At 36.8% G+C, this 11,509-nt stretch overlaps 2 protein-coding genes across 6 annotated transcripts; one reads left to right on the forward strand and one right to left on the reverse strand.

Annotated features, from left to right (window-relative positions):
* The first annotated feature begins 215 nt into the window (after positions 1-215).
* Positions 216-5,579, forward strand: tinf2 (TERF1 (TRF1)-interacting nuclear factor 2). 5 transcript variants are annotated; one of them, XM_084107723.1, is made up of 11 exons: positions 235-521; positions 956-1,158; positions 1,410-1,508; positions 1,684-1,779; positions 2,296-2,406; positions 2,990-3,110; positions 3,238-4,039; positions 4,137-4,192; positions 4,279-4,361; positions 4,645-4,713; positions 5,187-5,579. In XM_084107723.1, the coding sequence occupies exons 1-10, from the start codon at positions 395-397 to the stop codon at positions 4,693-4,695; spliced, it is 1,749 nt and encodes a 582-aa protein (XP_083963849.1). In that variant the 5' UTR covers positions 235-394; the 3' UTR covers positions 4,696-4,713; positions 5,187-5,579. The 5 variants fall into 5 exon arrangements, with proteins under 5 accessions (XP_083963848.1, XP_083963849.1, XP_083963850.1 ...); XM_084107724.1 differs by having other exon boundaries at positions 238-521; positions 3,238-3,991; XM_084107722.1 differs by lacking the exon at positions 4,645-4,713 and having other exon boundaries at positions 216-521; positions 3,238-3,991.
* Positions 5,580-5,856: 277 nt separating this feature from the next.
* On the reverse strand, positions 5,857-9,821 carry dhrs4 (dehydrogenase/reductase (SDR family) member 4). Its single transcript, XM_084107745.1, has 9 exons — positions 9,645-9,821; positions 9,144-9,268; positions 8,761-8,938; positions 8,125-8,226; positions 7,889-7,959; positions 7,748-7,799; positions 7,473-7,607; positions 7,263-7,318; positions 5,857-6,111 (listed from the first exon to the last, which is right to left on the reverse strand). Exons 2-9 carry the CDS (start codon positions 9,263-9,265, stop codon positions 5,997-5,999), a joined length of 831 nt encoding a protein of 276 aa, XP_083963871.1. The 5' UTR covers positions 9,266-9,268; positions 9,645-9,821; the 3' UTR covers positions 5,857-5,996.
* Positions 9,822-11,509: the final 1,688 nt, after the last annotated feature.

The following is an 11,509-nucleotide window of genomic DNA, read 5'->3' on the forward strand; positions in this document are numbered from 1 at the left end:
AGCCAAAACAACAGACGGAACTACACGTCTTACTGGAAAAAAAAGCAAAGAAACATGGGCATAACTTTGATTAAAAATAAAATAAAGTATTGCACATTGTAAAGAATTGTAATATCATTCCAATAAAAAAAGGCTGCCTACAAACATTTGTGACTAACGTTACTATGTTCAGCTATGTTTTTTTCTGTTTAACAGCTCTCATCTTGGCGTATTTCACACCGGAAACAGTATTTCGTCACTTTGGCGCGTGAAGTAGATTCTTGCTGCGACTTGCATTATTTCCGTATGAGTCATGTATTGTCTGTAAATATAGATCATATGACGAAAAAGCCTTACCTTTATCACAGTATTGTTCAATTGTCCTTTACCCTCTGAATATTGTAGATGACCGTTTATGCTAACATATATAAAGGATTTTAATTTTTTTTTAGAAATCAAATTAGAGATTTGCAAAACATCCGAGTTGTTTGGTTTCAGGACGGACAGGGCAACGAAAATAGCGATCAACTCGATGGATGAAGGTGGGTCTGCATTGTAGCTCGTAATAATCTACTAATAAAAGAGTAATCGATTTTATGTTTAATGTTCGTGCATTTGTTGTCATTAGATGCAAGAAATGTCCTATTAACATTTAGTTCCAGCTAATGTGTCAAAATATATACCGTTAGATGAGCATGTCATAGCTGTAATTTAATCATAAAATGTCTGTGTTGGTAGTTTACATTTTAAGCATTGACATGCTGTACTTTTTAAGACTATTTTGTTACCGTATTTTAAAACAAATTTTATTTTAATGTCATTTTAGCTCATATCTATATATTTATAAAGGCTACACATTATATAGACAGGTGTGAATTGAAAAATTTAAGACACACACACACACACACACACATATATAACACTGAGATTCAGTACGGTTTGCTTGTTATAATTGTTTCAGGTCTTTTTTCAACAGATACACCTCTACCCCTGTCAGCTCTGCAGCTTTTAGCTCCACCACTGCGGCTAATGTCCGCAGCCATGTGGAAGGTGATGCTGAAGAGGGATGTAGTGTATTATGGTAAACTGGAGGAGATCGTAACAACACTCTGTGAGACTGTACCTGGGTTGCTCCAATACAGACATCGGGCCAGGCTAACAATGGGTTTGCGGGCACTGGTAAGATTACTAAAAAGTACTGTTACATTTGAAACAAAACAAAAAAAAAGTAAACCAACAGCTGATCCTTTTTTATATAATATCATCTCAGTCATGTACACACATGCATTGTACATGGTCTATTACTGTTTAAGCTAAGTGTGGTTCGGGGAAGTAGCTTTTGGTCCTATATTTAAAGCTTGTTTTCTACGATTTTTTTAGTTTGCAAATAATAAGGACATTTCTTTGATTCTTACCTTGTTAATCTGGAGATGATCTTAGAGGAGCTTCGTCGATCCGACACTCCTGATGCTCAGCATGTTCTCGAGGAGCTGTGCAAGCTGGAAGCTTCCTCCATTCCCAATGGAAGGGTGAGTTTGGCCCAGACATTGGTGCTGTCTTTTTCCTTGCTTGTTTGTCTCATCTTGTTTTTCTAGTTTTACTCTGTCTCATCTAGCTTCTTTAGAAGTTTAAATGATTGTTCTTGCATGTTGTTTCACAATGGTTCGATGCATCAGCAAGTGATGTACATTCTTTTATCCTCAGAGGAAGGATCAAAAGGTGGAGGAAGCTAAGGACAACTTCAAAACCCTGGTGCACTCTCTCCTAAAGAACGCAGCAGCCAGAAAACAATTCTTCAAGGTAAAGCAAAAAAAAAAAAAAAAAAGCTCCTCAAAACCTCACTCGCATTTCCCACCGCATATATTTTTATGAGGGTGCTTTAAAGTACCCCAATTATGCTATTTTAAAGGCTCCTAATTTTGTTTTGGAGGTCTCCTACAACAGGTTTACATGCATCCAAGGTCAAAAAACATTTTTATTTTGTCATATACATTACAGCATCATCTCACAATGTCTAAAACAGGTTCGATCAAGAATTGAATTAGTTCAAGAATCAGTTATTTCTTTTGGGAGACTCCATTTATCATGCACTTTGATCTTTAAAACTTTGCAGACCTTTTACATTCACAAACAGCTATTACACACTGCGTAAAAGTTAATATCCAAAAAAAGCACAAGGTTAAATTTTGTTCTATTAATGACAGAAGGTAGTTGTAAATAATCCATCAATGTTTTTTAAAATTTTGTAAATGCCTGAAAAATTGAGTTAATGCTTCCTCTGATTTATGCACGCTGACATTTTGTCTTTGACTCCAGGAGGAATTCCATCTTCACTATGGAGGAAACTATGTAGCCAGTCTAGAGAAGCTAATGTGGGAGTTTATAATCCGAGTGGACAAGCTATTACCTGTTCCAGATCTTGCTCAGGTATAATTCACCATATAGTTCAGGACAATAACCTCATTTTTCATTTTTAGAAAATCAGATTTTTTTTTTTCTTACAGTGCTGTAAGAGTTAATTGTTTGTTACTGTATTTTAAACTTGTTCATGCCATGAAAATAACCTTTAGTGCTAACATCATGGCATATAATAAAGAAAAAAAATATTTTCTCGAAAATTGTGCATTCTAAGCCTTTAATGTTGTTCCAGAGAGGAATTATAAAATTGTCTAAAATATTTGGAAAGGAGGAAATACTTTCTTGCACTACTTAAAGATGTTATCACAAATGTTATATGTGAGTTTTGTTTTTTTTTGTTAAATTTTGTAATGTTTTATGTATTACTTAATGTTTAATAAAAAAGATATTCAAGTGTGAGTTGTAAGTATGGTCCTTTACACTGTATTTGCTTATAATAATTTCCCAAAGTAAAGAAGTGAAGTGAAATATTCAAGTTCGCACTTGCTGACTAGGTCCCTTAAGCTTGGTGAAGCACTGACTGCAAGTGCTGATGGTGCCATTTGGGTCATGGCCAGTATTTTGTTTCTGCTCACTGTGCTGTCTGTTTCAGACAGTCTCTTGGCTCAGTGGTGCCCCTGCTGTTCTGGAGGAGTGTGCGCGCTCTGCCTCGCAGCCCCAGCTCATCAGGACTCTGCTGCAGCATGAAAGATGCCTCGGACACCTCGGCTCAAGTATGTCTGGGAGCTGAAATGATCAAGTAATTGCATATCAAGAAGTACAAGATTAAATATACATGTACTCTGTCTACTTTTTTTGCCTCCCAATATCTTTATTGTAATTTCTTTTTCTTTGTTTCAGCATCTCTTCTGTCATCCACTGGTGACTTGATCCTGACTTCTCTTTCCCTCCCTCTTTCGGGTAGAGTGCTACAGACTGTACAATCCGAATCCACTCCCACATCCAACAGAGTCTCAAATCTGACCCTGCCAACAGCCAGAGTTACTCGCAGAACAGCACATGAAGCCCAGTTACAGGTCACACCTGTGATTGGGTCCATTTCCAATGACGATCTCCCAAAAAACAATGAGAAAGAAGCATCCAGTTTAGGACAAGAAGTCGAATCAACTTCAGAGATGCCCAGAAATACCAGGAGCAAACTAAGAAAACAGATTTTGGAAAAGGATCCAGAAGAGGACTGTTTTGTCGGGAATATGTTGGTCACAGTGATCAGTCAGTCATCTGGCAGTGAAGTAGAAGAGGAGGAGGAAGAGGGCAGCAAAGATGATATGGAGGGGAGTGATGTGAGTGCAAACAGACCCAAAAAGACTGAAGTCAAGAACGGAAATGAAGAAAGAGTTGATGTTACCAGAAAATATTCCGCTAATAGAAACTCAAAGGCCATCGAGTCACAGGAAGAAGCACTCCGCATTTCCTGCGTGACGCGTCAACTAAGAGTCGTTCTCCCCAGATTAAACATCAGCAATGCCAATCTTCCTGTCCGCCTGAATCATCCGTCTGATGAGCAGGAAATTAAAAGGTCTCCAAGCCCGGTTACTTTAAAAGACAGAGGGGGAAACAGTGTCTCTGAGCTGCGGAAAAGGAAATTTATTGAGTTGAGTTCAACACCTGAAAAACACCTGACTTATTCAGTCAAAAAGTTGTAAGAATTTATTTATTAAAATTATATTAATTATAAAATTATGAAAAAAATATGTTGTGTCTGATTCATTCTTGTCTAAATTGCTTGTTTTTTTAAGAACTTCTGCATACTCTCCGTGTGTTCCACTTGTGCGTCTTCCAATCGGCATTCCAGGTGACTACAAATTTGATTAATTTCATGTGTTTCATTTAGGTTTTTGTGTGCCAGAGGTCTAACTTTTGTTTTTCCGTCTGTTGAAGAAACACCATCTCCCTCAGTGAAGTCATCGGATGACATTATAGATGATTCTGATGATGACACAACAGGCAGTGTGAAGAGAAAGGTTTGTAACTCCACCTTTTCGTTTTATGTTATGTAGATACAGTGAGTAGAGTGAAGGTTCAGTTATTTAATTCAATGTCCAGAGCTTCTCAAGAAAGTTGTACAGTATTTATAGTTCCTGTGGCCACGTACACACTGCAGTTAAATACAGTTGTCACTCTTCTGAGTGCTTTTTTTTGTGTTCTGTACACAAAACGAGTTTGGTTATCACAATTAAATCCATGTAGTGTTGTACAAGACCATACTGAGCAATTAGTTAATGCTGTGACTTCGCTCTCTTTTAGACTCTGAAAGCAAGTCTGCAATGTGTGTCTCTTCTCCAGGAGTGGTGTTAGCAAATCACAGAGAAGGAAGTATGTGTCTCTCTTAAATCTGTCTCTACTCCTTAGTTGCTCCCACCAGCCCTGCGATACAATACTGAGAGATGTTTCTAAGTTGCAACTTTATGTGCATACAACACATGACAATGGTTTTTAAACAGTTGCCAGACAATATTACGTTTTCAGTTATTGGGACATTGGGAACTATGGCAAGCTCACAGACACCACAAAATGATGTAAAAGTGGTTTTCATCCTCAAAACTTTGCAGTGTGTATGTGGCCCTATATAGTGTTCAAAATATAGTTGGTTCGGTTTGAATGTCATTTGCAGAAAATTCATGTATATTATGTAAATTATCTTCAACCAAAAAGGCCTTTTAAGAAGACTTGTTTCCAAAACCTTTGGGTCTAGGGCTAGGTGTAATTTGTGTGTGAACTGTGGTCGTTTCAGTCTGATTTATTGTTTTTGTGACTTCGCGCCTTTTTTCCTGTAAATTTCCTGTCAGGTATTCAATCAGAAGTATTTCAAAACAAAGAATGGTACATATGTGCCCACTCTCCGGGAGTTCTGGAATCCTGTGTTTTGTCCCCCTTTGTCTCCTGGAAACAGACACTGATGCAGTTGCATGGGGACATCATTCTTCCTTAAAGACTTGGATGCTGCAGTTTTTGTTGTTACAGATCGTACAAATTTTATATTTTATGAAGAGACAGAAGGTCATTACTGTGTTGTATGTTTGTAACCAAGGAAGCATACCTGCTTTTTTTTTTTTTTTTAAAGAAGTGTGGACATTTATAATTATAACCTTTTTTTATTTTTAATGTATGTATCTGTTGGTATCATGTTGGATGATGATGTTATGAATATATTAAAATAAAGAATTTTATTTAGTACTTGATCTGTTTTGTACTCTTTGAAGGAAATTGATCATTCTAAACAGGGTGTTCACTGTCATAGAAAACTTGGAAATATCAGAAAAAATCCGTAGTTCTGTCTATGCCAAGCAAAAATTGTTTATTAGGCTAATCTTTAATGTAATTTTTTTATCTTTAAAAAAAAAAAAAGCCATTTAATATCAGTGATTCCCAGTGACTGGAAAAGTCATGCAAATTCACTGATTGAAAGATGTAAGAATCCCAAGTAATACATTGAAATGACTAAATAAATGGAAAAAATTAGCAAAAATCATTTTATTGCAATTTTTTAAATGTATATTGCATTTCTTCATCAACTGTTACAAATGTGTCACTGAATTAGTAGGTTTCCCTCTTACGTGCAAATACATAACTGTTTTACTGCCTCTATGCCAGTCCTCTTACAGTCTGCAGTTCATGCCTCCAGTTACAGTGATGGTCTCTCCGGTGATGTACGAGGCTTCGTCTGAGCAGAGGAACGCAATCACGCCACCTATATCCTCTGGCTCCCCGAGTCTAAGAAATCAAGGCATAACATACGAATCAGGTTACCTGAACCAGAACGTAAGAGATGTATAAAAGCTTATGAAAAGGAAGCAATTTTTTGGAAAACTGCTGCAAGTCTACAAGTCTTACAGGTAATCATAGACTTTACCTATTAAAGAGACGAGTGGTGCAGAATATTAAAGGGATAGTTCACCCAAATATTACAATTAGCCCATGATTTACTCGCCCTCAAGCCATCCGAGGTGTATATGACATTCTTCTTTCAGACGGATACAATCTGAGTTATATTAAAAAATGTCCTGGCTCTTCCCAGATTTATAATGGCAGTGAATGGCTGTTTCTGTTTTGAAGTCCATAAAAGTGCATCTATCCATCATAAACGAACTCCACATGGCTCCGGGGGTTAATAAAGGCCTTCTGAAGTGAAGCGATGCGTTTGTGTAAGAAAAATATCCATGTTTAAAACTTTATAAAGTAAAATAATTAACAGTAGCTTCCGGCCAAACGAACACATGGATTCCACTTAAGTCTAAAGCGCAACTTATGCGAGTAATGTGACGTACTGCTGATATTTACGCTACGCCATGACGCGCTACGCTACTTCCGAAGTCACTAGTTGCATAAGTTGCGCTTTAGGCGCAAGTAGACTGCGTATGGTCATTTGGCCGGAAGCTAGAATTTTACTTTGTAATTAAAATATTAATATTTTTCTTACACGAACGCTTCAAAAGGCCTTAATTAACCCCCGGAGCCGTGTGGAGTTCGTTTATGATGGATAGATGCACTTTTATGGACTTCAAAACAGAAACAGCCATTCATTGCCATTATAAATCTTGGAAGAGCCAGGACATTTTTTAATATAACTCCGATTGTATTAATCTGAAAGAAGAATGTCATATACACCTAGGATGACTTGAGGGAGAGTATTTCAAGGGCTAATTTAAATTTTTGGGTGAACTATCCCTTTAAATATGTAATATTTTTGTTGCATAATTCTGGTGTCACCATTCAGTTAATTCTCCTACTCGTGCGGTAATGCAAATCTTAAACATTGAAGTCTAAGTAAACGTGTCCTGTGACCCATAGGTATGATTATTCAAGCTCCACTTACACTGCTAGGTTTAAAACAATTTAATTGCCTTGACAGCAAATGCACAGACCTTTTTATGCTCGTCTGTTTCAAGAACTCTTCCAGCACACCCTCATTTTCCCACAGCTACAGAAGAACAGAAGCAAAGGGTTATACAGCTGAACGTTGTAAAGACTATAACTGATGTCTCCTCTGTCAAATTATAATTAGACAAAAAGATGAGTCTCTCAGAAGCTCTGAAAGTGAAAGCAATCAAAAAAGAAGTGTAGGAAATACTTACAGCGGCGCTGAAGCGTGTCTTGATGATACCAGGGGCGACACAGTTGACCCGGATGTTACTCTGGGCGAGATCAGGAGCAAGCGCTCGGGTTAAACCAAGCAGGGCGGTCTTACTCACACTATAGGGGCCCAGACCCTAAGAGTTGAAGAATGACATAAAGGGGAACTCTCAACTACTGCGAAACAAGTAACAGATGATAAACGTCTACAAACAACAGTGTTATTATCAGTGAATTGACATGGCTGTTGCATCATTAAACTTATAGGTCTTCATACTTGCATTGGCTGGTATCCTGCGACTGAAGAGACAATGACAACTGACCCACCTCTGAAAATGAAAGCGTATTCACAGACATAGTTTATTTTGTAATACTTCTGTTTCTTCCTCTTTCCGCCCTATTTTAACTTGTCTCTCACCCTCTTTTCTCCATGTGAGGCACGACTTGTTTTATGAGAAGGAAAGAAGCCTTCACATTCACTCCAAGTATCTGCAGATATAAAGCAAATGTCAATAAAATGTCAGTAAAATTTAGATATTATAATACGTTATATATTATATTAATAAAATATGTACACTACTACGGACACTACTGTTTTTTTGTTTTTTTTTTGTGCTTATTTTCTTTTACTAAGGTTTAATAACTTTGTCATACTTTGTCCCAGACTTCTTCGGTGGATTCTAATATGTTCCCAAAAAATGGGTTCACTGCTGCATTAGACACCAGTATGTCCACACCGCCACACTGCTCGACTGTCTGCAATAAACGAAGTAAACAGCAACATTTAAAGTCGCCATGAAACGTAAGTTGCGATGGTCTTTTCTTCTCTATTGTGACATATGCAAGTGAAACTGCTTCTCGAACAAGAAACAAATTGTAGGGTGGGACTTGATTTTGTACATTGGGAATTGATTGGATTTTTGGGTCATTGTGGTTTGTTACTGCAGTGATGTCATGTGAGTGACAGGTTGTCCCGCCCTCACGCCAGTAAACGCATCATCAGAGAAGAGATGTCGCTGCAAGAGGGTGGGGAAGTTACTTTGATTAAAGATTACGAGGGCACATGAATTAAAGAAAAATAATTATGTGCATTGTGCAAGGATAAATCATTTATTATAAATGCAATATTCCATTGAAAAAAAAAAGAAGTAAATTTTGATTTCATGGTGACTTTAACATTTGTTGCCAAAGTATATTATACATTTGCAAATCTTTTTAAACTTTTTTGGAGGTTTACTCCTTTCAGCACATAATTCCCTAAATATATTTGACAAAAAAAACCCTCCTCACCATGTTAATGAGCTTCTCTCTGTCTTCTGCCTTCCCCACATTGCATGTTGTACCTATTACTTGTATATTTTTGCTGCGCAGGAGTAAAACCGCCTTGTCAACGTTGGTTTGACGTCGACTGCTCACAACCACATGCGCTCCCCTCTGACCCAAGGCCTCTGCGGCTGCGAGCCCAATCCTGAGAAGAACGGTCAGTGCAAGGGTCTGTCAGTATGTTATGCAAGTAAGTATTGACAAATATATTTTTACATTATTTATATTAATAAGCTTTACTAGCAGTTATTACCAGCAGTTATTATTATTTTTTTCCTATGAAAGCTCTTTTATTTTAAGGGTCTGAAACTAAAGAAGAGTGGGCTAAGATTGGATATCAAGCATCATACCCATCTGTGGATGCAGTTACTATAGCAACCTTTCCTGACAAATTTGGTGATATATGATGGGACAGCATTCTTCTGCCAGCAACAGAATTTGACCAAAGGCACCTGGTTACAGCCTTCAACATTGCCTTGAGACAGACATACAGAAAGATAGTCAGCATAATAATTGGTAATTATTACTTACAGCTCTTAGTAGGACAGTGGGCTAAAGGTCATCATGTAGGGTAAAAGACAGAGGTACACAAAACAGTTTTCCTTTAACATTAATAAAACGATTACATTCCTTGCCAAGAATGTGAGGTGAGAAGATGTTTCTGTGACTTATTTCAGAAACCAGCAGGTTATCCTGCTTAAAGTTAACGTTACTCAAACAGAGATAACTGCACAACACCGCGTGGTTAAGCTAAGCCAAGAGCGAATCAAATGAAGTTATTTTAAACCTTTAGAACTTGATAAATTGTGATTAATAAAAGTATAGCTTAATAAACAGAAATAAAGCATTACCTGCGCGCTGAGAAGGTCTGTTGTTCTGTTGGCACTTTTGCAAGAGTGATAATGGTCAACGCCTCCCTCCTACGTCATTGCCGTAGAAATGATCAACTAGTAGATTGCGTGTTTTTGTCCGACAAATGGCGGTGATAAACGGTGCTAGCTTGGAGATTAGGTTGTTATATGGTATCTGCTACTTTTTACAGCGCTGGTCAGGACGGACCAATCACAGATCATTGTGATTACTGTAGCCTATATTCTTCTTATATGTAATTTTATAAAGATTGATTGGGCAGATTTTCATTTGTTTGCCAGGTATTAAAAGTTGTAATCAGCGGAATAAATAAATAACTATAAATTTTAGTGCAAATGTAACAGAAAAAAAATCTAGACTTTTAAATGCCTTGCCGATATTTTCTTTTACATTACATTTTCTGAGCCCTCAAGCGCCCTCCGGTGGAAGATACGCTGTGAGCTTGCGGATATACAGTAAAATAGTCCATTGCATTATTCAAAGGTATGATTACCCATTCTCTTATGCGTAATAGGCTATTCTTACAGTTTATTTTTAACAACATAATTGATTTGACTGCACTGACACTGTTGGATGAGAACTGAACTGAGCTGCATGATGATATCTGTTTTATACAAATTTAATAATTGATCATTTTTTACAACGGAACTGTATCACCACTGAACTTCAGCTGAACAATGACACTATTTTATTTTTATTTTTTTTGAGCTGCTGTATAGCCTACTGCTGAAATTAACAGTTTTCCTGGTATCACTGAAAAGCTTTTTATCAAAAAATCTGTAATGTAAAAGCGCTTTATAAATAAAGGTGACGTAATATATGAGTAAAACATTTTAGTTCAATTCAAGTAAACTTAAACAAAATCTCTGGATAAATTTATATGGTAGGCTAGATTGCATAAGATTTATAAAATCGGAGCTTTTAGAAATCGTGTGCCCCATGGTTTTGCATTTGCACCTGTCCCTTTATCACTGCAGAGACTCTTCTTCTTAGTGCACCTTTAATAAAAATATGAGTGTAGGGTTAGAGTTGAAGAGAAAAGTTCAGTTTTGTGAGGGCAACACACACGTAAACATCACTATCAAATAAGCCTACCTTGCAGTTACCCTTTCATTTTGTTCTATAACAAAGCTTTGTGTTTGTTCAGCATGTAGTTCCTGTTCTTAATTCCTCTTGTTAGCTGTATACATAAGTTTTGACTAAAGCATGATCTTGGTAATGGGGATACTGTGGATACCATGGGATTAGCCTACGAAATACCGTATGGAACTGCTCAGTTAATATTCTGAACATGTTCAGTCAAGATAATCTAACTACCACAACCACTCTTTAAAAAAAAAAAAAAAAAAAAAAAGATATATATATTTCACTTTTATGGACATTTTTCTATAAACACAAAAACTAAAAGTACATTCATAAGCGTTAATCTCCCATGGCCTTTTTTCTTCTTCTTCTTAATGTCCTTGAACAGTCGCTCAGCCTATTGTTGAATCACAGCATGTATGCTGATGCCCAGCCACTAAAGGTAAACTCAAATACATAATAACAACAAAAATGTGACTTTTTATTTTGAGGTAATGCAATACCAGCTTATGCAGAACACTTTTTTTGACAGAAGCCTCCTGAGGAATCTATAAGAGGAAATTCTTAAGATGTCTAGTTAGAAAGAGATTTATACTCGTTTAATATGAATATGGTCGTAAGCTTTGCCTACATTAGAGGCGCAGCTGCAACCTTCAGAAGCATTTTAAAATGTCCATAAGTGGACAAAAATAACAAGACCATAGATAGATAGATAGATAGATAGATAGATAGATAGATAGATAGATAGATAGATAGATAGATA

The sequence above is a fragment of the Abramis brama genome (assembly GCF_963993115.1).
Source record: "Abramis brama genome assembly, chromosome: 3".
NCBI classification, from domain to species: Eukaryota; Metazoa; Chordata; class Actinopteri; order Cypriniformes; family Leuciscidae; genus Abramis; species Abramis brama.

Excerpts from the sequence above, each read along its gene's own strand:
- tinf2 (XM_084107720.1), top strand. The coding sequence starts at position 395 with ATGCTAACATATATAAAGGATTTTAATTTTTTTTTAGAAATCAAATTA. Across the intron at positions 522-955 it reads GATCAACTCGATGGATGAAG|ATACACCTCTACCCCTGTCA; the intron begins GTGGGTCTGCAT and ends TTTTTTCAACAG. Across the intron at positions 4,362-5,186 it reads CAGGCAGTGTGAAGAGAAAG|GTATTCAATCAGAAGTATTT; the intron begins GTTTGTAACTCC and ends ATTTCCTGTCAG.
- dhrs4 (XM_084107745.1), bottom strand. The coding sequence starts at position 9,265 with ATGTTGAAGGCTGTAACCAGGTGCCTTTGGTCAAATTCTGTTGCTGGC. Across the intron at positions 8,227-8,760 it reads GAGAGAAGCTCATTAACATG|ACAGTCGAGCAGTGTGGCGG; the intron begins GTGAGGAGGGTT and ends CGTTTATTGCAG. Across the intron at positions 7,960-8,124 it reads CCGAAGAAGTCTGGGACAAA|ATACTTGGAGTGAATGTGAA; the intron begins GTATGACAAAGT and ends TTATATCTGCAG.